A 24,367-nucleotide genomic window follows, 5' to 3' on the forward strand; every position below is an offset into this window, starting at 1 on the left:
TACTCTGCTTTCTGACACGGTAAAGCTGGTGCTTTTCTATATATATATTAGTTTTTTCAATCTCACGCGATGCGTGAGGATGCCCTAGCTATATGTTAATCAAGATCAAATGAAGGTAAGTGGATTAATGTAAATTGGTTATATATTTAATACATGATAGGTGTTAATAAATGTGGAGATTTTGATTTTAGGTAAATTGATTATTGTTGTTACTCGTTTACTCATTTGATTTGTAATTTTTTCTTAGATAGTCAGTCTTTAGCTTAAAATCTTTGTAAATTCTTGATACTATAAATAAATGATGCATTTATTTAAATGTACAAGTACATATAAATATCATAAATATAGTGACGCTGATCACTTTTAAAATTATGCACACACTATTTGTATCTAATCAAGAATGAAATAAGTTTCAACAAGATCAGTTAGGTGAGAGTGTGAAAACTTCACCTTGTAAAACTACCAAATCCAGGTCTTCAATTGAAGAAAGAAACACATCCAATATGTTGCTTTCAGATGGCTTTCTCTCAAGATTACATAGGCATGAGAGCTAAAACTCTGAATGAAAAAAACACCAATAAAAGTATCTAAAAATAAAGGTTAGATAGTACATTACTTTTCTGAAATTTCTTATCAAGAATTAGTTCAAACATGTTCAAAAAATCTTTTCTTGTTATACATAATAGTGATTAAGGCGCACTCAGATGTGTATATAACTAATTAGAATAAAAATATTTGTAATAATAATTTTCTTATAAAAGTGAAGTATTATAGGGAAAACAAGTGCATGGACTTAATTTGGGTGATGTTAATAAAGAAAAATTGAAGAAATGTGTGTCAAATATAGTAGATAAACATGGAGAAATTGAACGTAAAAATATGGGAAGATTCGAAGTTATGGTAAAATTGTTGTTTTATTATTTTATTACAGAATAAATCCATTTTATCCTTTATAATAAAGGCAAAAAAAAAATTAAAAAAAAAGGAAGAAAGAACTAACAATGCAACACCGTAAAGGTCATCAAGTTTTATATATATGGCACATATATGCTTCCTAAAAAATGCCACTGAAGGGAGAGGGGAAAGAATTCTAGCGTCTGAACTCAAGAGCAAGAGGGCAAGCCCAAACAAATGCCTATGAAATGCCACTGAAATTGTCAAAATTTACAGCATAACCAGTCTATCTGCCTATGAAATGCCACTGAAGTTGCTCAAAATTACCGGATAACCGGCCCATGAGCACTATAGCAACTCCAACTGGCACTTTTAGTATAGCAAGGAAGGATATATATAAAGTAGAATTTTGCAACATCTATAATTTCTCAACTGGTTAGTATTGGCGAAACCAACAAATAGAATTAGTAGAACATACCACTTGATGTTCCACTTCGCTCAAACTAATGAGATCAGCCCAACAATTAAAAGGCCAATCATTCAGTAAAAACAAAACTAGAAAGTCATGGTAAGACACTACCATCAAGAGTTCTATAAATGTCAAACGAATCTATGTAATAATTAACCCTCCATAGTCCAGGTTTCCAACTAATACTTGTATCTTACTCCAAGAACCGAGACCGTGGGTATCACCAATATGCCCGTCCGCGGCTTTATGCATGAGCGTTATTCTCAGCCTGATATCTGTTTGATATTTATTTGTTCTCACTCCGCCTTGTGCTTTGTAGTTCTTGCTGATGTTGGAACTCCACTCGTACACCGACCCACAAACTTGAGAACTTCATCAATTAATATGACGGGGAGGGCAACCAACAATACCAATAACCACTCGTTCAGGCTTAAAGGGACAATGCCAAAGACTTGAGCTAGGAATGGAACGTAAAGAATCAAGAAATGCAAGCCAAATGAGACTGACATGGCGACAAGGAGATATGGGTTAACCCATGGAGGCATTGTCAAGAGGCTTCCATCTTCCGAGAGAGCATTGAGGGAATTGAACATCTCAATGGCGACCAAAACAGAGAGGGAGAGAGTCATAGCCTTGATTTTGCCAGTCTGGAAGTAGTCACATGGAGTGTCAAAGTCGACCACTAGATTCCCAGCTGTGAAAGGTGAAGCTGTGAAATTCTTCCATGAGTTGCATTGACCCCAGTTAGCTAGCTGGGCATAGGTGACAAGACTGTGTCCATCTCCACTTAGATCAATGCCAAAGAAAGAGTCATGCGTATACCAGATGATGAAAATACCAACTGTTGCTAAACCAACATATAGTCCAATCACCTGCATCAAAGCTCAAATGAGGCAAGCAAACAAAAAGAAGTGATAAAACACTGCACAACTGAGAGAGATCGGTTAACTGAGAGTTAAAAATATCTCACCAGATAACGAAACAAAATCCAAGGACTGATCAACGAATCATCACTTCTCCTAGGAGGTTTCTTCATTACATCCTTATCTGGTGGATTGAATCCCAAAGCTGTTGCTGGTGGTCCATCAGTTACCAGGTTGACCCACAGAAGCTGAACCGGGATAAGACCCTCAGGGATACCTAAAGCTGCTGTCAGAAAAATGGAGAACACCTCACCAATGTTCGAGGAAATCATGTACCTGCAACAATGAGAAACATGCTAACTTATCCTTCGCAGAGACAACAAAAAGGTGAGGATAGGACATTGTTTACAAAAGAGCATCAGACAAAGGACAAAGAAGAACATGACATCAAGGGCACTGCTCTGTATTTTGCACAAGTGCTTAAAAAGTGGTGAGTCTTCATGTTTGCATAATGCAAAAGTGCAATTGAACACATTGACATGCAAGAACAATTTTTTACTTATGGATTGGTAGTGTGAAGTTTCTGAATTCGTAGCAACTGCTATAAAGATCAAGAAGGAAAAGATAAACCTGATGAATGCCTTCATATTGTTGTAAATGGATCTGCCTTCACCAACAGCAGCAACAATTGTGCTGAAATTATCGTCTGCCAGAACCATGTCAGAAGCTTCCTTTGCAACCTGGCATGTTAAGCAAATGTGAGATATAGAATACAGCACCAGGATATGAAACAAATAGTGGAAGAAAAATAACTGTTCTACTGGGTAGTGTATTAGAAGGTGTCATAAAAGATCGATAGCATTTCATGGTAGCCACAAAAGATTCATTCACTAAAGTTTCTTCTTTTATCTTCCCCACGTTTCATGTGATATTGATCTTGATTGAGGTTCAAGTCCTCTGCGATACTATAAAAAAATAAAAATTCAACTGGCACAAATAAATATTCGCACATACACCATTGATTTTCATATCATAATGAGAAACATTAACATCATCACATGCTTCAAAGCAAGTAAAAATCTTAGTTTCTGGAAGCCGAAAGCAAAGTTCTACCTCAGTTCCTGCAATTCCCATTGCAATTCCAATATCTGCTAATTTCAATGCAGGTGCATCATTCACTCCATCCCCAGTCATTGCTACAACTTCACCATCTTCTTTGAGCAGCCTGACTATTTCTTGCTTGTGCCTTGGTTCAGCCCTAGAGAAAAGAAGTCCCCCAAGCTGTCTTAAATGCGATTTTGGGTTGCGAAGGTCCATGAAGTTTTTTCCTGTTAAGCTTCTTGAACTAATATCCTCATGCGATCCAAAAACACCAATTTCACGACATATAGCTTCAGCTGTATTCTTGTAGTCTCCAGTAATTACCATAACTCGAATCCCAGCTGCTCTGCAATCTTCAATAGCTTGGCGAACCTCCTTCCGAGGTGGATCCTGTCAAACAAGCAAAAAAACTCACAAACTGTCATAATCTTAACATTTAAAACATGTTTATCGAAATTATAGTAATCAATGCAACAACATTCAAGTATATCCTCACCCTTATTCCAGCCAAACCAACAAAAATCAGTTTACTCTCAATTGAAGAATAATTAGCTGGATTCAATAAGAGCTTATGAGCTGGATGGTCCTCATCACCAGTATAAGTGTCAAATTCTGGAACGTCATCCTTGTATGCAAAACCTAAAACACGTAATGCTTTCGTCGACATTTCATGCTGGCTTTCTAGAATGAGATTCCTTAAAGTTTGATCCAGTTCGACAACAGAACCATCACGCAATTGCACAAAGGAGCTTCTCTCGAGCAGATTTTCCACAGCACCCTGTAGACATGTAGAATCTAATCAAGCAACTCAACTAAACTTTCCATCAAGAGGGGAAGAAACTGAGGCTCTTGAAGTCAAAACACTTATGATCAAAATGTTTAGTAATTATAGATGTATTGGTCCTAAAATTCTCCGAACATTTTACACAGAGAAAAGATCAATTTCTGTCAAAGCTCAAAACAAACTAGACATAAAACAAAGCAATGGTGTCCAGAGCAGAGCAAAAGAATCCTTAGATTTGTACAATGTGGAACATTTCAGACCAGGGAAGCTACATAAAAGATGACCTGGAAGCAGCCACATCAATTACCTAGACCACTATTGAGAATAAACATTTCCCATTAAACATGAGTCAACTCTATCCACTATATAATTGACTGAAAAGCTTCCTATATGGAGAGCTCTGAGCACATACACACATGAAATGCCACCGTTTGCAAAGGCATGTTATCAAGTTATCAATTGGATTTAAGTGACTATGGCCAGAAAAATAATTTGGAAAGCAGCCATGCCAAATAAATCTTGAATCCTGCCATAAATTGAAGTTACACATTTTCCAGTCTCCGTTACCAAAAAAAAAAAAAAAAACCATCAGCCTTTGATCAGTATGGTGTCCATCGCAAAGAAAAAAATGAAGGAAACCCAACATTGCACAAGAAGAATTAATTATACCACTTGTAGGTCCCACAGATAAACCAAAGAAAAACATATGACCCTCATGCCAAACAATATTAGATAAAGAATACAAAAAACAGCAGTAAAACACAAGAGGCCAGATGTTTCGGAAGAAAGAGCGAAGGTTATTACCTTCACCAACAATGACTTCCTTCCAGAATTAGAGTTTTGCACGATAACTCCCATTGATTTCCTATCACGATCAAACTCAAGAGTGGCAATCCGTTTCTCAATCTTATTCCATATGTTTGAGGAACCTATCAAAATGAAGCAAGTGGGGGTCAGCAGTAGAATTGACAAACTTAGCGTGACGCATGATGTTGAGAGAAGCGAAAACCACTTACGAAGTCCACCATTGTTAGCAGAAGATGAGACAGCATCCAATCCAGCAGGAAGACCCATTTTTTCAGCCAGAACCTGAAAGATAATCAACCACGAGAAGTTCACATCAAGAATTTCCTTCCATGAAATATCAGTTGCTAGGAAGCCTTTGGAGGACAAGTTAACACATCTGAAGCAAACAAGTATATCTCATAGCAGCAACTTATGGAGTCACCTTTAGTCTGCTAAAAAGTAAGACAAAGAACTATGACCTTCTGCCTATTCTTTTTGTCCAAGGACTTCTGAGGAACATCACAATAGTCACAATAGTCAAGCAGATAACAACCCCCCCCCCCCCCCCCAAAAGAAAAAAATTGAATTTTTGCTCAAAAAAGATTAAATAGAACACAAACTAGGGATCTTTTATGTCCGGAGGACCAAGAGCTATTTATTATTCAGTTGTTGAAAATTTAATGATCAGGACTGAATCTGACAAAGCCACGACAAATTTCTGTTACCACATGTATTAATGTCAGAAAGGAAAACCAAAGATTTTATTCTTGCTATATGAAGCCTAAAAATTAAATTTGCATGAGGAGATAAATGATTAGATTAAGATACCTTCAATGCAGCCTCTGTAGGCAGGCCGCTGGCGACATAATGATGGCCAGATTGTTCCACTCCAGAATCATTGCACACTGCCGAAATCTTAGCAATCATTTGAAGGTTAGCATCTATTTGACTCTTTGGCCAATCTTGTATTTTTCCATCAGAAGGATCATAAGAGGTCCCTTCCACATTAAACGTTCGAAGAGCACTCCCCATCGAACCCATAGCTACTAACTTAGCCACAGCCATTTGGTTTGTCGTCAATGTACCCGTTTTATCTGAGCAAATTACAGTTGTACAACCAAGAGTTTCCACACTGGGAAGCTTGCGAACAAGTGCATTCTTAGCAGCCATTTTGCGGGTGCCTAGGGCTAAGCAAGTTGTGATGACAGCCGGAAGCCCTTCCGGAATGGCAGCAACTGCCAATGCTACAGCAATCTCAAAGTAGTACGTGCACTTCTCAAATGAGAACTTAAAATTCCTAGGCCAGCCATCAACATAATCCCAGGAGAGAAAATATTTCAAGTTAATTAACCAAACTAGTAAGCATATTACTCCAATAATAGCAGTCAAAATCTCTCCAAACTCATTCAATTTCTTCTTTAATGGAGTATCTTCCTCACTTTGTGAGGCCTCTTGAATCTGTGAATGGACCTTTCCTATCTCAGTATTCATCCCAATGTCAGTAACCAAACAAACACAGTTCCCATTAACCACAGTTGTTCCAGCAAAAACCATGCACTTTTTCCCCTGAATGTCAACATCCTCTGCAGCAGCTTTACTGGTCTTACTAACAGCCTCACTTTCTCCAGTCAATGACCCCTGCTCAACCCGAAAAGTCGAGCTAATCAGACTCAAAACCCTCATATCAGCAGGAACTTTATCCCCAACTCGCAACTCAACAATATCCCCCGGAACAAGCTCCTTTGCGGGCAAACTCGAAATTTTTCTACCATCACGAATCACAGTGGCATGCTCAGATTGTATCTCCTTCAAAGCCTCCAATGCTTTCTCAGCATTGTTCTCTTGCCACACCCCAACACCAGCATTCACAATTAAGATCAAGAATATGACTAAAGGCTCCACAAATGCAGTGATCTGCATTTCCCCACCTTCCTCGCCATCACACCAAGCCAAAACAAACGAGACCACTGCAGCCACAAGCAAAATCCTAACCAGAGTATCATTAAACTGATCCAAAATCAACCTAAAAATGGAAGGCCCGTCGTGCTTTTCAAGCTCATTCCACCCATAGATCCGCCTTCTCTTTTCCACCTCATCGCTGGACAACCCGAAATCTCTCCTAACCTGAAACTTGTCCTCACACTCCTTCACATCTTTTGACCACGCTGGATAAGCTTCCCTATTAGACTCCTTTTTCTCGCCCAAAATCTCCTTTTTTCCATAATCTTGCCCCCCTTTCCCCATCAACTTCGACCCAAAAGGAAAAAAAAATTCCACCAAATCACTCCGCAATCCTCCGCTCCCCAATTAGGACAAAAAACTCCACCTACAAATTTCAAACAATTCAACACATGAATCCAGCGATCACATCACACAGATTCAGCAAATATAAAATCTTTCACCAACTACGGCATAAAACGGACAAAGGATCTAGAACAACTACTTCAATTCTAAACAACTAATACTTCCTTCCTACATGGAAGCACTAAAAACAGAATTCATTTATTTTTTCTTCTAGATATATGTGCAAATCTACCAATCACATAGCAAATAAATTCGACATAATAAATAAAAATGTAAAACTTAATTGCTGGGGTTTCGAAAGAGAGTACTACCTTGAAAGAAGGAGATTTCTGCAGATAGGTTTTAGAGAGAGAAAGAGTGCGTGCGAGAATAGTGATGGTTAGGGCCTAAGCAGCCTTCGATGGATTAGTCGTATTCCTTTTCTCTCCCTAGAAACTATTCCGGAATTAGTGAGAGAGAAAACTGGTACCGACGGTAATAAAAATACTGCGAGAGATCTCACCCTACAGCCCCGCTCTCCGCAAACCTCCGTTATAAAAGACAACGCCAAGTTAAAGAGCCAACGCTTCGAATCGCCCAGTGAACTTTCGACGTACTTTCTTGGCTTCTTGTGCTCGTTCTTTTAATTTATTTATCTTTTCGTATTAAACAATCCTATTTCCACTCCCTATTACTATTTGTTATACCTCACGGATCTCAAACATAATTACATATATATCCTTTCTGTTTCTTTTTTTTTTTGGTCGGGGGGAAGGGGCGCATGAAATAGGAACAATTGAATTTTCTTTTGCTAGTACAAAGGCCAAGGATTCATGCTCCTCAGCTCAAGTTTATCTTGGATATGATCAACCTAAATCATTTTAATACAATTTTAACATCATTTAAATTCTTAAATGAGTTTGAAACTGTTATTCTTTTAGTTTGGTTTCTTTGATCGAAATTAATTTTAATAATATTTTTAAAAAGAAAATCAAAAGTGAAATTCTATCTACCGTTTCTTATCTGCGAAATGAAATCTATTAGTTACAAGTAAAATTAGCTTACTAATTTTATTGTGCCCTATCAGTAAAGTTTGAAATATTCATAATTATTTTTTAATTTTACTTTAACACTTAAGAACTAAAATTAACACAAGAGAGATGAATGGATTGAGTTAGATAGTAAATTAGGAAAAAAAATTAGTGTGTTTGGATTGTAAGTTATTTGAAATATTTTTACTGTAGCACTTTTTGTGATGTGATGTATGTGAGATAAAAAGATAATTGGGAAGATAAAAAGGTGTATTGGAAATTGTAATGGTGATGTCAGCAAATATATTTGGCCAAATAATTGGTTGTCCAAACACACTCATTATAAATAGGCGGCCTTAGATTTCAAACTTTTCACTTAAAAAAAAAACAAAAAATAACTTCAACTAACGCAAACAAATCTCCTTTGTTTATGTTAGCTTTGTTATAGATTTGTGCGGTTAGACTAATTAGGGTTTGGTCATGAGTGCCTCGGATTTTGGGAAAGACAGCCATTGATTGAGTCGAGTTTGGGGAGGTGGTCTCCTATATAGGAAAAAGACTGGAATTTTCTTCCAACCTTCCTAGACTAGAGGATAAATTTGCCATTTCACGGTGGCTAGGGTGGGTGTGGCGTTTCGAGGCGGCTTGGGGTATTTGTATAGGCTATGAGCAGAGTTTGTTGGCTTAAGCAAGACTCCGTTGGGGAATCGTGTTCCACATGAGTGGAACGAATAAAAAGATGCCACGCAATAAAGCTGATGGAAAATCTGGTTCTTGTACAATTGGTATTTCCGCTGGCCTATATCATTGCTTTTTTGATGTGGTGCTCTAGTATTGGTCGAGATTCAGGTCAGGGTATATGGAGACTGAACAGTGAATCAGATGCCCTGTCTGTTTAAACTTAAAAACCTAAGGAGGAAAATACTTTTTACGAGTAGAAGTAATTCCCCTTTCGCTCTCAAGCGAAATTTCTCGGTTCCTTTCATCTTGGATGAATAAGAAGATAAGAAAATGCGGTGAATAGCAGAGAGTTGGTTGCGACGCCCGAGATGAAAGCATATTCCTTCGTTTTCATTTCATACCTTATACACTAATTACCCGTTTTTTCTATTGATTCTTTTTCATACACTTTCCTCCTTCCTTCCTCTCCCTTCTTCTTAATAATAATTTAATTGCATTCCGTCCCTGTGACCTGGACCTTCCAAGTTGCAAATTTTAATATAGCATAAGCAGTTACTTTTACTGACTTTTGGGATTCATTTGCTTTTAGACCCGATGTGATGAACAAAAGCATGTAATGTAAAGCTTTCCACTTTGAAATCAAGGGGTGCAAAAATGAACAAAAAACTACCAACTATTTATAGTATTTTATATCACTAATTATTCATATTTCTTACCTGGGCCGTGGACCTCTCAAACAGTACCCAAAAATTTTTTTTTCTTGGACCCACTCGATGTAACGAAGAAACATACAAACGTCTTACAAAATGAATATTTCTCCCGCCCGTTTGTTTTTGTACGAAGTGTGGTAGAATCTTACAAACTCCATAGCTTAACTATGCACGTATTATTATTAGGCCTGGTTTTGAAAACTTAATCCGTTTGAAAGGTGAGTTTTTTGAGTGTTTGTATAAAATTTTACTGTACATTACTGTAAAAATTGTGAAATTTTTTTTCCTTTTCCTTTTCTTTCTTTTCTTTTTCCTCTCTTTCTTTTTTCTTTTCCTTCCTCCCATCCCGCTTCTTCCCCCGTCCCCCTTCCCTCTTCTCTATTCCCTCTCCCGAAGCCAATGAAGTAGCAACTTGCAGTGCTATTTGTTTTTCCCTTTTTTCCTCTCCCCTTCTCCTGCTCGCCACCCTTCCCCCTCCCTCTCTTCCCCTCTCCTCTACCGCATCAACTCTCCCAATGTTCGACGGCGACGATTCCCTCCTCCGCAAGGCATTAGCTGACAAAGTTGGCTGCCATCCAAACCCAAGCCAACACCGTTTGCCAATGGAAGGCCTTCGGAGCTCCCAAGTCCGATATCGACGGCACCGTCCGATCCCTCGATGCCTTGAAACTAGACAAGGCTTCCCTCGATACCCAGCTCCTCCAAAATCAGGCAAAGGGGGAAGATGGCAGGGGAGGATGAGGGGGCAAAGGAAAAAACGAGAAAAAAAAGACCGACACCGGAAGAGGTGATCGGCGCCGGAACCGGCGGCGGAGGTGATGGCCGGTGACAAAGGTAGTGGTGGGTTGAGGTGGGGGAGGAAGAAGAGGAAAAGGGGAAGGGAAATTTTTTTTTTTTTGAGTATTTTGAAGTGTATTCCTAAAAAATTTTAGGAAGTTTTATTAGGTTAATGTAGCGAAAGTTGGTAAAAAATTAATATAATACAAACTTGGATAAAAACCTAACTTCCAAACAAGCCTTCCTCCAAAAATTTTTTTTTTAAATTTTTTTTATAAATATATTTTTTTATCAATTTTTTATATCAAATATATTTAATCATTACAATATATTTTTTTATAAAAATTTTAAAAAAATATAGCGATTCCACGTATATGCTGCCGCTAGTAATCCTACCCGCTACTTCTTAATTAATGTGTCGGGTCACACTTCTCGTCTAGGCGCTAGGGTCAGGTCAAAAGCAGGCAATGACTAGTCTGATGCTCTCTCAATGGCCAAGAGCAGTGCGATGTTGCCGTTGAAGTGATCGAATGATCGCAACTGCATTGACCATGATGAGCTTTTGTTGTTTATTCACTGTTTGCCGAACGGCCACGCCAGAACAGGGCTTAATGTCAAAGGGCCTCGGTTGTGGAAAACTGGGAGTTTGACTCTTGCAGCTGCCTACATCGTTTATTTACGTCCAAGATTGATCAATTGCGTCTAAGATTGAACTACTAACTAAATAATTCTTCTTCTTCTTCTTCTTCTTTAAGAATGGAGACCAACTAGTAAAGAATGGGGACCCAACTAAATAACTTCACTAATTTTGGGTCCAACTAGTTTTGGGTCCAAGGAATTCACTAATTCAATTGTTGCATATTAAGTCACTATTAGAGAAACTTCACAAGTTTAAAATTTTACTCTATAGAGTATGTTAGGCAGTAGGCTATTTAGAATAAATTTTTTTAAAGAAATATTTGCAAGACATTTTAGATGTGATGTACGCGAGTTGAATAATCGTTAAAAAAATGTGTCGATAATGTAAACAAATAAACTTGCGCAAATAATTCACTCTTCGAACAAGCTCATAATTACAAACATCAGATACATGTATTAGTTTAGTTTGACAATTTGGCTTCAACTTATATAAGTTGGCACCGGATCCGTTTGCTTGTAAGTTGCACCCCTTAATTTTGTGATGCTTTTAGAGCGCAACGGATCTTCTGTCCCACACTCTGTGCCATTCTCTGTCCCACTTTTTATTATATTGCTATTTCTCCTTTATAAACATCATATTTTAGTTCTTTTTTGTTTCCTTAAGATCCAATAGCTATTAATTCAGTAAAAAAATAAATATAATAGCTTAAAAAAAGTAATATATAATAGAAAATTAAAAAATACAGCAGAAAATGCATAAAAAATCTCATTTTTATGCATTTTAATTTTTTGAGTTTGTTAAATTTTGTGTATTGCTGAATTAATAGTTATTGGATCTTAAGGAAACAAAAAAGAACTAAAATATGATGTTTATAAAGGAGAAATAGCAATATAATAAAAAGTGGGACAGAGAATGGCACAGAGTGTGGGACAGAAGATCCGTTGCGCTTTTAGAGTCTTATATATTCTCAACATATTATTAGTGCAGGATAACAAGAACCTTACCATATCATTAACTCCCTGTTTTCATATTTGGTTCAACGATTATGAAAGTTTGGATCCATGGAAAATTATAGAGTAGCATCTTTCTTTGCGTGCTCTTGCTGCCCAAGGTTAACATTCCCTCCACGCAAAATCAATGAGAAAGGGAGGACCGAGACACGGCAGCCATAATTTAATATATACGGCTGCTACTTGAGTTTGATTTCCACCTAATAGCCGTACAAAAAATTTAACCCCAAAAAATAGAAGTTATATATTAAATTATGACTGCCCTATCTCGGTCCTCCCTGCAGCAGGTTGTTTGAATTTGCTACTTAAATTTGGTTTCCACCTAATATCCCACCTAATTTAACCCCAAAAAAGACGAGGAGAAAAGATAAATCTTTACACAAGTTACACATCCACATGTCACTATTTTTTTTTCACTTGATTAATACATGAATCGGTCCATAAAAATGTGGATATTAGTTTTGTAGACGTATTAAAAAAATGGAAGGAATGTCCCATTGAGCAGAATCAATAAGAACTTAGGCATATTAGGACTTTAGCATTAAATACCATTTTGGGTAAACAGTTGATTATGTTTCTAAATATATTTGTTTACATCATCATTACAATTTCTAATACACTTTTTTATCTTTCCGATTATCTTTTTATCTCACATATATCATATCACAAAAAATATTACAGTAAAAATATCTCAAATAACTTACAATCCAAACAAATCGTTCAATAAAACTGATCTCTCGAGGTCCTTTTATTCTGAAATTATACCCTTCCTGTCATCTTCGTGCTTGTGATGAAATGGGAACAGACAAAAAACGAGGAATATATCTCAAGTACTCGAATCTATAGCTATGAATTTTTTTGCAGCTTAAACATACCTGATCAGCACCATTGTGCGTGCCTTTTGTAAGAACTTGATGCTATATCCTCCAAGTGATTTAGACTATTTAATCACAGCACCTTGATCTTCTATATCCAAGTTCTTGTGATTAGTGACAAGGGAAGAAAAAAAAACTAATGATGATTGAAGGGAAAACGAAGTCTGTTTATACGCATATAGCTTTATACATATAAGATGAATCTTGCCGTACGTAACTCCTCAATTCAAGAATGTACATACACGATCAAGATTACATATGCGTCGTTTATGGGAAATTTTAAAAGAAATACTAGGAGATAAATTGAATGATATTCATGACTTTGGTCATGGGTGTTTTACAACCATCCAATAGATACATGATTACGAAAATTGTTCGTTGAACAATTTCCTAGATGTAGAATAGCAATTCATTATGCATCAAATCTGAGTACAACAACACTCAATTAATTTGACTGTATATAAAACTACCGAATGATAGTATAATCCAACAATTTGTGGTCATCCTTTAAGTTGTTTTAAGCTCATAAATTAGATCTAGTGATATCCCATCTTTATTGGATTCATGAAGGTACGTAATTTGATGTTCCGAACACAAATTATGCTGTTATCAATAACTAAGAGAGATTCATGTTCTTCTGTTATATAGAAAAAGTCCACAATTGATATTTGGGCATATGAAAAAAGATATTCATGTTCTACGATAATTATTAAGAGAGATTGCGCAATACATAATACGAATTTGGGTTCCCAAAGTTTCAAAATTTTGTGTTTAGAGAGTGGAGAGAGGTAGCCGCTCTCCAATCCTTACAAAAAATAGACTTTGTCCCCTCCCCTCCCTTTCAAGATTATAGAAAACCCTGCTTTATTCCTTTGATATGTTCATATATTTCACTTATATTCCTAAAAACATCAAACTTTGCCCCTAGGGCTTTTCTACACAAAATGTAAGAAATTTTCCTCAAGTATACTTGTCTACTAGCTAGACAGCCTCAAGTTCCGCCTGTGGTTGTAGAACGGAGAGTTGTGGGGCGCGAAAGTAAAGATAAGTGTATTGTTGTAAGGTAATTGTTGTTTGAAGATGACCTTTCAACAACTTTAGAAGAGTGTATAAAACCACTAATTCCATACACCTATAATTGATGCATATATTACTGACGTACATGAATTGCTCAAAAATTTAATTGATGCATGCATGATAGTTTGGCTTGTGCTTTACGAATGTATTGATCTAGTTCATGAACACCGGCTGTTACCAACAAAAAAGAACACAGCCACTAATATTAATTATACCTTGTGATTGACGCATGTATGCAGATTTTTCCAGAAGCGTATTAGCCAGAATGGTTGATTAAATGTGAAAGATCTTGAACTTATGACGATTTACTTACAATCCCTTCCATTTTATCATTCAGTCCAATTAATCCCTCCCCTTAGTCCCCTAATATGAGGTTTATCCTCCTTTTCTCAAACATGTGATTTTTTCTCATAAAAAGTAATCACTGATGGGACGGGTTTGTTCATATTGAAAATGCTGCTGAAGAAACACTTGGAAACAGGAGGGTTTCTCCTTTTCTTTCAATCCTATGATGTTCTTGGCATTATTTGGTTGTCTCACAGGGACGGGGGAAACAAATTGACCTATGATGCTCTTGGCGTTATTTGGGACGGCAACTTTGCACAACGCGGTTGGGATTTGACGGGAAGGGATTCCTTGACACAGGAACCAATAATTTGTTTGGATTTTCAAGTAATATATACGTTGTAATTTTGAGGGTTAATCATGACAACTTCCCCTAAAGTAAGCTTGGTTTTGCGGTTTATCCCTTGATGTATTATTTCTCTCTCTCTCTCTCTCTTTATCCTCTTTACTAATGATCAAAGCAAGCTTTTTGTACTGGCGTTAACAGTTCAGCATAGAAAAGTGCTTTATTTGTTAAGATTTATTTACTTGTGTTATTAACACATTTTTTAACCATCTTTTTATCTCCCATATATTATATCTAAAAAGCGTTATAATATTTTTTAAAAAAATTATCCCAAATAATCTCTTATTCAAACACACCTGTTTGGATGGCTAAATTTTTTCAAATAATATTTTACTTTAATCATAAATATATTTCTTAATCCATCTTTTCATATTTTTAATCATCTTTTTATTTAATATACACAATATCACATCATAAAAAGTACTACAGTAAGTATTCAAATAATACCTCTATCCAAACACACGGCATGATTCTGGAGCTGGATGAAGGCCAACTCGTCAGTACATGTGGAAAGACCGTTGTTGTATTAATTTGGACTAGCTAGCTCCTAGATTGCTTCTCATAATGGAGTGAATTGGTGTCTTTGGCGGAGCCTAAAAGATCAAACCTCCTTGAGTGTAATCGTGGGCTCATTATGCGCCTTAGGGTCTGTATCGGTATCACATTTTGGGCCGCGTAGATAAACATTACTTGGAAAATGTGTGCCGCTGTATTGTATTAAATCTAATGACTAATGGTCCAACATTGGTAGTCTAGTCGAGGATACAAATTTTTTGAAGTAAATCGTGGATTGGAGAAAATAATATGCTTGTGAAAGAACTACGTTCATAAGCAATACGTAAGAACTCCTATAGTTGTAACTGAAAGTGAACTATAATTTCACCCCAAAAACTATTCCGCCGTGATGATCGAAATTGAATCCATCAAAACCTTATTTAAAAAAAAAAAAAAAAAGAGAAAGTATAATCAATTAGTCACCCATCCATCTTTGCATACGATAATGTATGTTTCGACATCCTGGAATATGATTGTAGAGCTTTCTTAGTGGGACTATGGGAGAGGTGCCGGTATCCCCTGCTGATATTCATGTTTTCTCACCCTCCATTGAAGACTCCTTCCTGTAACCCTATTATAGTTGATTTGAAATGATCAATCAGTTGGTACATGAAATCAAATTGAGCTTGTATAAATATATATCTACAAATGGTTGGCTTACAAAGAATCTTCCGGAGGAAATCTTGAATTTCTTTTGCATCTTGACAAACTTTTCGAATGAACCCAACATACATATTAGCTCGCTGAAAGAAGCACAAGACGATTTTCCTGATCTTTAATTTTGCTTCCCTTCTACACTTTGTGTGCTACCAGATAGCAAGTTGGTGTAAAGTCTCCAAGTCTCTCTCTCTCTCTCGTTCCCGTGATAACTGATGCCACATTACAGACGTGATCGAATTGCTTCCACCAATCAAAAGATCAGAACTAGCTCCATGAATAAGGACTCTGACAGCCGAGATTTCTTTGTAGCAGCTAGAAATTGTTTTTTTTGAGGAGACTGCTATTGCCACAGTTAAGAAGCAACACTTTAAATTTATAGTAGAGACTTGAGAGAGTTTTTCTCTGCTTAAGATTCTTGGTAGTGGATACTGATGTCAGAATTCAGGAGCTATTCAACTCCTGTTTGACCGTTTTCACTTTGCAGGCAGGACTGCAGTTATGTGCTTGTTCAGCTTGACTTTTATGCAATGTGAATTTACGGTCAAGGAAGGGGAAAGGCATGTTATAGAATGAAGGAACTGTAGTATTTTGTAAACGTTTGCGGATTCAACAACTTCCCCTTCTCCAGAATTCAACAACTTCCCCTTCTCCGGAATTATCTCATGTCAATGGGCATGATCAATTTGCAAAAGATATTTCTTTCTTCTTTTTTTTTTTTCTCAGATGCCGGGAGTAGCCGGGTTATCAGCCCGACTAATTTCTCTGCAATTCAAGAGGAGAGGTCCCATCCTCTTGGACACGTTAATCTTGGAACTCGAATCTTGGTGAATGAAATGGACACCGCTTTCTGAGAAGGGTACGTGACCAACCGAACTAACCCGGAGAGACCTGCAAAAGATGTTTCCAGTTGCATTAAACATTTGCAATGACTAGTCCGAAATTCTAGTACACGTTAGTGTTGGACAGAGGGACATCATATGGGCTAATGGGGCTATGATGCTGGGACTTGTGTGCTAAAATATCCTAATTGATTAGTAGGTGTTATATGCCCGTCCAAATTTATTTTTTGTTGATGTTACGATAGAAGGCAGGCTCTCAGAGTATTGGCCAAAATTTCTTCGTGTAAAGTACAATTCAGTAAATCCAAATATTATTTAACAGTTTGACAAGGTGAGGGAGGCTTTGGGGTTCTAATGTCGTACCCATCTGATAAAATATATAGTTCTTGCATTTTCTTGGATTCGGCAAGGGAATCCCATTGGATATCCTTTTCTTTTTTTTTTTTTTAAAAAAGAATCTCATTTGAGACTTTGTCAATAAAATGTCATAATATAACAATATGGTTAAGCACTATAATATACATGCTTTAGGTCGGCAAAGGTATAGATGTCCAAACTCCAAAGTAACAAGTTATCGATAGAGCATTTTAAATTCTTAGAAATGGTTGCGCCAACCTAAGCTAAGCTACTTTTTTAGTTTATATTGCCCTTTATGCGCAAAAGCTATATGCTTGGCAGAGTTTCTCCCGATGTTATTATCCATTCATTGCTCACGACTAAAGGCGAATACACATTTTGTTTGCTAATTAACTCCAAAACTAGGAATGAATCTGTAGCATCAACAAACACATCATTTTTCAAAGTATCTGATCTTTTCTATTATTCTTTCTTGAAATAATATATCGGATTCAGGTTCATAAACATGCTAACTAATGCACGATATCTTGTAGCACTCACTTGTGAGACCCCTATCAGATAGTTTTACCCAGAAGAAATCTCTGGCAATTTTTTAGTTTGGTCCAAGTTATTGGAAAAACTTTTAACATTGGTGTAGGGTATGTTTGGAATTTGGATTGCCCTTTTTCTAAAGAAAAATTGTTACAATTTTCCATGAACACATTTTTCAATCACCTTTTTACCTCACATATATCAAATCGTTATAGTAATTTTTTCACAAAAAATCTAGAAAAATGCAATGTAGGTAGAAAATGGCGTAGGCCCGTAGCCTATAGGTAGCCAACATATATAAATATTCATACAACATATAAGAATGCTACTTACTACATAGATTGTTAAAAAATAGGAATCGTTATGCTTAGCATTCAACTTTCGAATTTCAGAAATCAGAAGCAATACATATATATTTCAGTTATGAATAGCACGATTGGTCACATCTGGAAATTATTTATGTGGTCCACTATCTAAGGTGAAATAGTAATTGTGTCACTATGGAATTGCTCATATTACTAAAGCAACGTAAGTATTGCTACTGCACCAAAATTTGGGAAATTAATCTCACATTAGAAGACTAATACGAGTACGTGTGTGTGTGTATATATATATATATAGAGACACACACACACACACAATATATATATATATATATATATATATATATATAAACAAGCGTAGATTGAAATTTAGCTTAAAATTCCAATCGAATATTCTTGAAGTTTCTTAATGTTAATTTTGCCTCAAACAACCTTCTCACTTCCGCCAAAGGGGGGAAAAAAAAGAGTAACAACACATGCAGTCTCAATTGCCTATTTGTACAGTATTTTTTTCATATAATTCCAAATGATTGCATACTTCACCAGCTAAGTCGTCTATAAACCACTATCAAAATCCCCATGACACTAACAGCTTCATATCCCAACATACATTCTCTCACACAAACTTCTTTTTGTATTATCTCCTCTTCTTTTCCAAAAGTAAGTTACCCAATCCATCAGAGTCCACTGCAACTGTAATCCGTCTTTCTCCGATCCTTTGGATAAACTAAGATTTAGCATGGCCTCAACTTGCATATCAAACTGTGTGGATGCCAAAGCCCCCGTCAGAGCCACCTATGTAAACCTCTACAAGTGGCCGGAATCCGACGTCGAATTCGTAAGGTCATTGAGCTCTAACGGACGCAAGAATGGCGGCGGCCACGGTGGTGCCGCTGGTCTCATGCATCCTACGGTGGTGGACAGTATTTCGTGTCGACAGTTATATTTAAGAAGCTACACTTTCTCAAGGGATGACGAGTTAAACGTAGCTAAACGTAAGAGAAGTTGTAGAAGATTCAGGGACAGGGTGTCTGCGGCTAACAAAAGAAAGCGAAAGCTAAGAGGCGGTGGTGGCAGCAGCTGTAGTAGCCATGGCTGCGAAGGTGGCGCCGGTGGTAGAAGGAAGAAACGTACGGGGTTTAGAAGGGCCAAGGAAATGTCATGTGTTGCCCTGGCGGCGATTTTCAGGCGGTTGCTTTCTTGCACCACCAAGGTTGATGTGGTTGGTTGATCATTATAAATAATATTTCTTCTTTTTTTCTTTTCTACTTCTGTCTTTGTTGTGCATTTTTCTTATATTTATGTCGATAGAATTAAATGCCGTTTAAATGTTACTATATATTTGAAAAAAAAAAAAAAAAAAGGGTTTGGTGCGTATGTAATCTACTTCTCCCCGTCGGAGTGCATGCCATGATTTATTTCATCACGGTGCTTGTAAAACTTCACATAAACTATGTACTTTTAGTTTTTTGAGTTTTGGAGGTTTTGATAAAAGATTATCTGGTATTTTGACCTTTGAAGGTAATCAAGTTGATATAAATTGATAGATTTTGTAATTTGCTATAACTGCTGGTCACTACCTTATTTTTTTTGGTTGGTGTAAATGGATTTCGATGAATTCAAAGGAAATATTTGTTTATATATGCTTCTATTAGATTGGCATGCACGTAGTCTTTTGCAAGGAAAGAAATTGATAATGATCCGAATATACAAAGCTCAATAGCTTTATTTGTTTTCGCGGGACGAAGGGAAATTGTTTTTCCACCTGGGTGAAGTGAAACTATTCTTGAGCTAACTTTGGAACGAGTCAAGCATGAGAATAATTACCTCCACTAATAAAAATGCATCAGATTTCTTGGAATAGAAGTTGGGAATGTCCCAAAAAGTAACGTGTCTTCATGTTCTACCACTTGATGCCCATTTACCTCTTGGAAGTGCTGTACCTGCCAGGCTGCCACCACCACCTGTATATGCATAGTGGAAGAAATTGACCTCGAGTCCATTTCCTATGACCATACTTTTTCCTGCATTAACAATTACTCCTGTAAATGTTTGTAGAATCATATTGTCATTCATAATGAGAAGGAATGATTTCTATATATATATATAGCAAAACATGTAGGCCAATCATCAATTTTTTCTTCTTCTCTTCTCTTTCGTTTTGGGGAAATCAGTTAATTACTTGCTGAAGTTCAGAAATAACCCTGCATAGAGTGTTATGTAACGGAACTGATTGTGAAAATCAAACCTTATCAATTCTACCATAAAGTTGGCAAAAACCACATAAGTCGAAGTATGCAGGACTGAGAATATAGCGTGGCAGCCTCAGCCTGTTGTCGCATCTAAATTAAGCGCTTTGGCTCTCCTCTAACCAGCCAAAAAGAAATAAAGAATGCAGTTTTTTTTTTCTTTTTTCCTTACAAAGATGATAATGAAAAGAATTCTTCGAGCTTCTATTTTCTAACTGTCATTTCATATTTCATAGATTGTCGTTTCTTGATCCCTGACAAACACAAAACAACATGTATATCTTACAATATAACCAAAAAAAAAAAAAAAAGGACCCGTCTCATAATGCCGACCCGTATATATGCAAAAGGACATTCTATCACGGCAATTGTATATATGCCGACCCGTATCATAATAGCCTTACTCATGACTCATGAGGGTTGTCATTCATTTGAGTAGAGAGCACCTTCAAGGAGGAGAAGTAGGCCAAAAGAAAAGGTGCAAAAAGGCAGCAACAAGAAAATTCATCGAGTTGAATCAGTATCCCTATCCTTAATGGAACTTACAATGCACGTTTCGTTGGCTTTATCTTCTGTCTTAGTTTATGTTTCCTGTTTCTGGCTTAGTGGAATTACACACTGTCATGGTTTGTAATGAGTGAGTGCATCATTATCCCCCGCAAATGAAACCACCAATGCCAAATTTTCTAGTTTAGTCTTTGTTTTTTGGTTCCTCAACTTTACAACTTCATAAATCTTTCATCTGAAACTCTGAGGTTTTTATAGAATAGTAATATGATATATATATATGAGGTAAACAAAATAATTAAAACATGCGTAAAAGAAATATTTGAAAAACTTGTCTCGAAACAGTAACAATCCAGACAGGCTCTTATCTCCATCGTTTTAAAAGCCTTATCCCATAAAACATCTAAATTGCAGTCCAACCACCTTCCTATGTCGTACAATTTCATGGACTTTGCCGGACGGATTAATCCATCAGGCTACGTATCTGAGCACTGGTGATCACATGTTCCAATAAATCGAATTCTTTAAGATGCCCATCACAAGGATTTGTGTGCGTGGTGGCGTTTGGTTCTTTAAAAATGGACCTTGCTAGTTGCAGCAGATCAAACTCTATAACGTAGTTCTGTTATTTTTTTTCTTTTTTATGTCATGGGACAAACTCTACGGTGAAGTTTATCAACTCTTTTTCATTTTCCTCCAGTTGTCCACACTGCATTGAACAAGTATTTGAGTGCAGTTATTGGATAGGAAGTCCAAACAAATATTTTTGGAAGCCTATATATTTTTGTATATATATATATACAAAAATAATTGCTGGAACTGATAAAGACAGAAGTATTTTGGACAAGCTTTAGCATTTTGGCCAAACGACAGTAGTGTTCCGTGGCCCCAAGAGTTAGCTTGAGCGATCAGTTCCCACTCTTTAGGATATGATAGATTTATCTGGATAATCAGGGTTCGAACCCCTTGCTACCGTGCTCGAAGTGGAGTGAAGTCTCTTCTCCCAAGCGGAGTGAAATTAGTCGGGCCAAAAGCCCGAATACCCGCTCTGTGAGAAAGAAAAAAAAAAAAAGACAGTAGTGTACCGTGGCCATGATGTTAACTTTTGACTAAAATGACATGTAATCGGTGGGTAGATTTATTTTCTATTTGCTATAAATCCAACTGTTGCTTACCTGGTCAAGATCTCATAAATCTGAGGTAAATGCTTCGCGTATAATTGCAGGCGAGAATTTGGATGTTCTACATTTTTTTTTTTTAGTTTTTCTTTTAAATTTCTGTTAACCTTCCCCCCTCCCCTAATCCTCTCTCCCATGAATCTGATAGTCAGGTTCGAACCCTAATCTGTTAGACAAAGCATGAAGGCCCAAATTAATTATCCTGACGAGAACACAATTATCATAGCATTGGCTGAATCATTTCATGTTATTATCGACCTGACATGGCAAAATGATTTCATGCAACTCATAGCCTGACCTGCTCGAAAGGATACTCCATGGGACATTATGCCAGTATTCTAGGCAGGTATATAGTGGAGATCATCATGCATATTATTAGAACGGTGAACATTTATATAGCTTTCATTATATTCTTTTCATCTTTTCTTTTTTCGTTGGTTACTCCTCGATACTTTTTGCAAAGTTGGAAAGAGTTGAATCAGAGAAAGTGTATTTTTAATCCGATCAAAAGTCAAAATTCATTTACCTGCCTACCATCGGTCCCAAACAAATAAATCAGGATAAAGGAAGGCAAGGCCATAAGAAAATAAATAAGAATGAAATTATGTGCATGACAGGCTTTTTCTAAAAGGTACCTAAATCAGTAAATCTGATAATTAAAACACTCAAAACTCAAAAGCTATTTCTTGCTGATAAGGAGACTATTATTGCTTGGTTCCTCCAAAGTTAATTGATTTTCTAATTATTAGCCAAAAAAAAAAAATTATAGTACTTGTGAAACGAGATTAGTGAGTGCATACAACTTGTTCTAGAGAAAACCCCTATATCATGGAAAAATATATTGGGTTATATATTTTCTAATTCCTCTTATATTATGTTTGGATTGAGATATTTGACGAAAGATTTGAAATCCTCTCAAATCTTTTTCAAGTTGTTGGATTACTTGAGAGTATTTGAGTTTATAATACACATAATTGATAGATTACAAATCAAAATATCTCCAAAATAATCCAAACAATTTAGAGGAATTTGAGAAGAATTTAAAATTTTCACCGAATCTGTTAACACAAACATCTTTCTATATATAAAGCATGAGAAGGGGGCTTGGTGTTAAAATCTTTTTAAGTTGTTGGGTTTCTTGGGAGTATTTGAGTTTGTGATACAAATAATTGATAGATTACAAATCCAAATATCTCCAAAATAATTCAAACAATTTAGAGGAATTTGAGAAGATTTTAACTTTTTGATTGAATCTGTTAATACAAACATCTTTCTATATATAAAGCATGAGAAAGGGGTTTGGTGTTAAAATTTTGTGTCATTTTTTGATTTTTCAATTTTGCCCCTATAAAAAGTAAAGATTTACTAAGGATAACTACTTAATTTAGTAACTTCTAATAACTTCCACACCCAATCACTTCTGTTTGTTTGTTTTTTTTAATTTTTTTTTGGTCAAACAAGTCATACAACTTCTTTTTTTTTTTTTTGTAAATAAAATAACTCCTATTGATTTTAATAAAAACAACTTAATTATTTTTAAAAAATTTGCACACCCATAGGGTGTCCTCTTCCCACAAGTAGTAATTAAAGTAGAAACCAAGAGAATATTTTAGGGCTCAACATTCAGATGGGCTCCTATATGTGGACTCATTGTGCGGGTTTCTACGAGGATCAGAGGCTGTGATTCATTGGCTTACTTATGGCTGGGGCCTTAAGAAGCTTTGGACATCCTAGATCTTGTTGTCAATCTCCTTAGACCCTCCACATGGCCTGGTCCTACTTGTTTCACGGTGGGTTCTACCGCGGGAAGCCTATTATAGCCAGCCCAGGTGTGAGAATGTAGACAGCGTGTTTTGGTTGCATTTCCGGCAAGAGTCTCTAATTTTGCTACTTACACTCTAATCATTTGTTTCATCATATACTTAAACAAATAAAAACTTGTATATAATTAAAATGATAGTGAAGGTGCAATCAACAAAAAAACAAGTGCAAATAACAATTTCCTTGCTATGAAACTAAAACTGTCCAAAAGCAAAAATGACACTGACAGCAAAATCAGTAACTTGTACCGAAGAGAGAGGTTCAAAATCTGATGTTGAGAAGAAGAAAACATTAAAAAGGGTTATGGATTCTGTTAAGGAAATTTAGATCTGAACTTAGCAAATTGAAACTCAAAATGTTAAGGGCTGGCTGACATTAAACTCAAATGCATTTATTGTTATTGGTAAGGGAAAGAAGTTGACGCCTCCCTAATCCCTATCATCAAGGCTTCAACAACTGCTGATAAATATTGAAAGCATCCATCATGGCTTTTATAGTTTATGGTTAGATGCATAAATTTTCTAAGAAGTAGTCCTCTGCCATTTTGCCAACCTCCTTGTTGACTATCGTTTGCCTGATTTATTGGAGTACTAATGTGAAGAGCTGAAAGATGGAGCTTGGCAACTTTTCAGTCCTATATATAGATAGGCATGGGAATAAGTTGACAATTCAAAC

General features: G+C 36.4%; 2 protein-coding genes across 3 annotated transcripts; one reads left to right on the forward strand and one right to left on the reverse strand.

Annotated features, from left to right (window-relative positions):
- Nucleotides 1-1,291: 1,291 nt before the first annotated feature.
- Nucleotides 1,292-7,722, reverse strand: LOC113728529 (calcium-transporting ATPase 4, endoplasmic reticulum-type-like). 2 transcript variants are annotated; one of them, XM_072077549.1, is made up of 9 exons: nt 7,513-7,722; nt 5,726-7,223; nt 5,128-5,200; nt 4,916-5,040; nt 3,824-4,105; nt 3,340-3,717; nt 2,857-2,966; nt 2,334-2,562; nt 1,292-2,235 (listed from the first exon to the last, which is right to left on the reverse strand). In XM_072077549.1, exons 2-9 carry the CDS (start codon nt 7,139-7,141, stop codon nt 1,660-1,662), a joined length of 3,189 nt encoding a protein of 1,062 aa, XP_071933650.1. In that variant the 5' UTR covers nt 7,142-7,223; nt 7,513-7,722; the 3' UTR covers nt 1,292-1,659. The 2 variants fall into 2 exon arrangements, with proteins under 2 accessions (XP_071933650.1, XP_071933646.1); XM_072077545.1 differs by having other exon boundaries at nt 4,916-5,200; nt 7,513-7,706.
- A 10,954-nt stretch (nt 7,723-18,676) lies between these two features.
- Nucleotides 18,677-19,168, forward strand: LOC113742594 (uncharacterized). Its single transcript, XM_027270470.1, has one exon. It carries the CDS (start codon nt 18,677-18,679, stop codon nt 19,166-19,168), a length of 492 nt encoding a protein of 163 aa, XP_027126271.1.
- Nucleotides 19,169-24,367: the final 5,199 nt, after the last annotated feature.

The sequence above is a fragment of the Coffea arabica genome, chromosome 1c (genome assembly GCF_036785885.1).
Source record: "Coffea arabica cultivar ET-39 chromosome 1c, Coffea Arabica ET-39 HiFi, whole genome shotgun sequence".
NCBI lineage: Eukaryota > Viridiplantae > Streptophyta > Magnoliopsida > Gentianales > Rubiaceae > Coffea > Coffea arabica.

Excerpts from the sequence above, each read along its gene's own strand:
- LOC113728529 (XM_072077545.1), bottom strand. The coding sequence starts at position 7,141 with ATGGGGAAAGGGGGGCAAGATTATGGAAAAAAGGAGATTTTGGGCGAG. Across the intron at positions 5,201-5,725 it reads CTACAGAGGCTGCATTGAAG|GTTCTGGCTGAAAAAATGGG; the intron begins GTATCTTAATCT and ends ATTATCTTTCAG. Across the intron at positions 4,106-4,915 it reads GGAAGTCATTGTTGGTGAAG|GGTGCTGTGGAAAATCTGCT; the intron begins GTAATAACCTTC and ends ACATGTCTACAG.
- LOC113742594 (XM_027270470.1), top strand. The coding sequence starts at position 18,677 with ATGGCCTCAACTTGCATATCAAACTGTGTGGATGCCAAAGCCCCCGTC.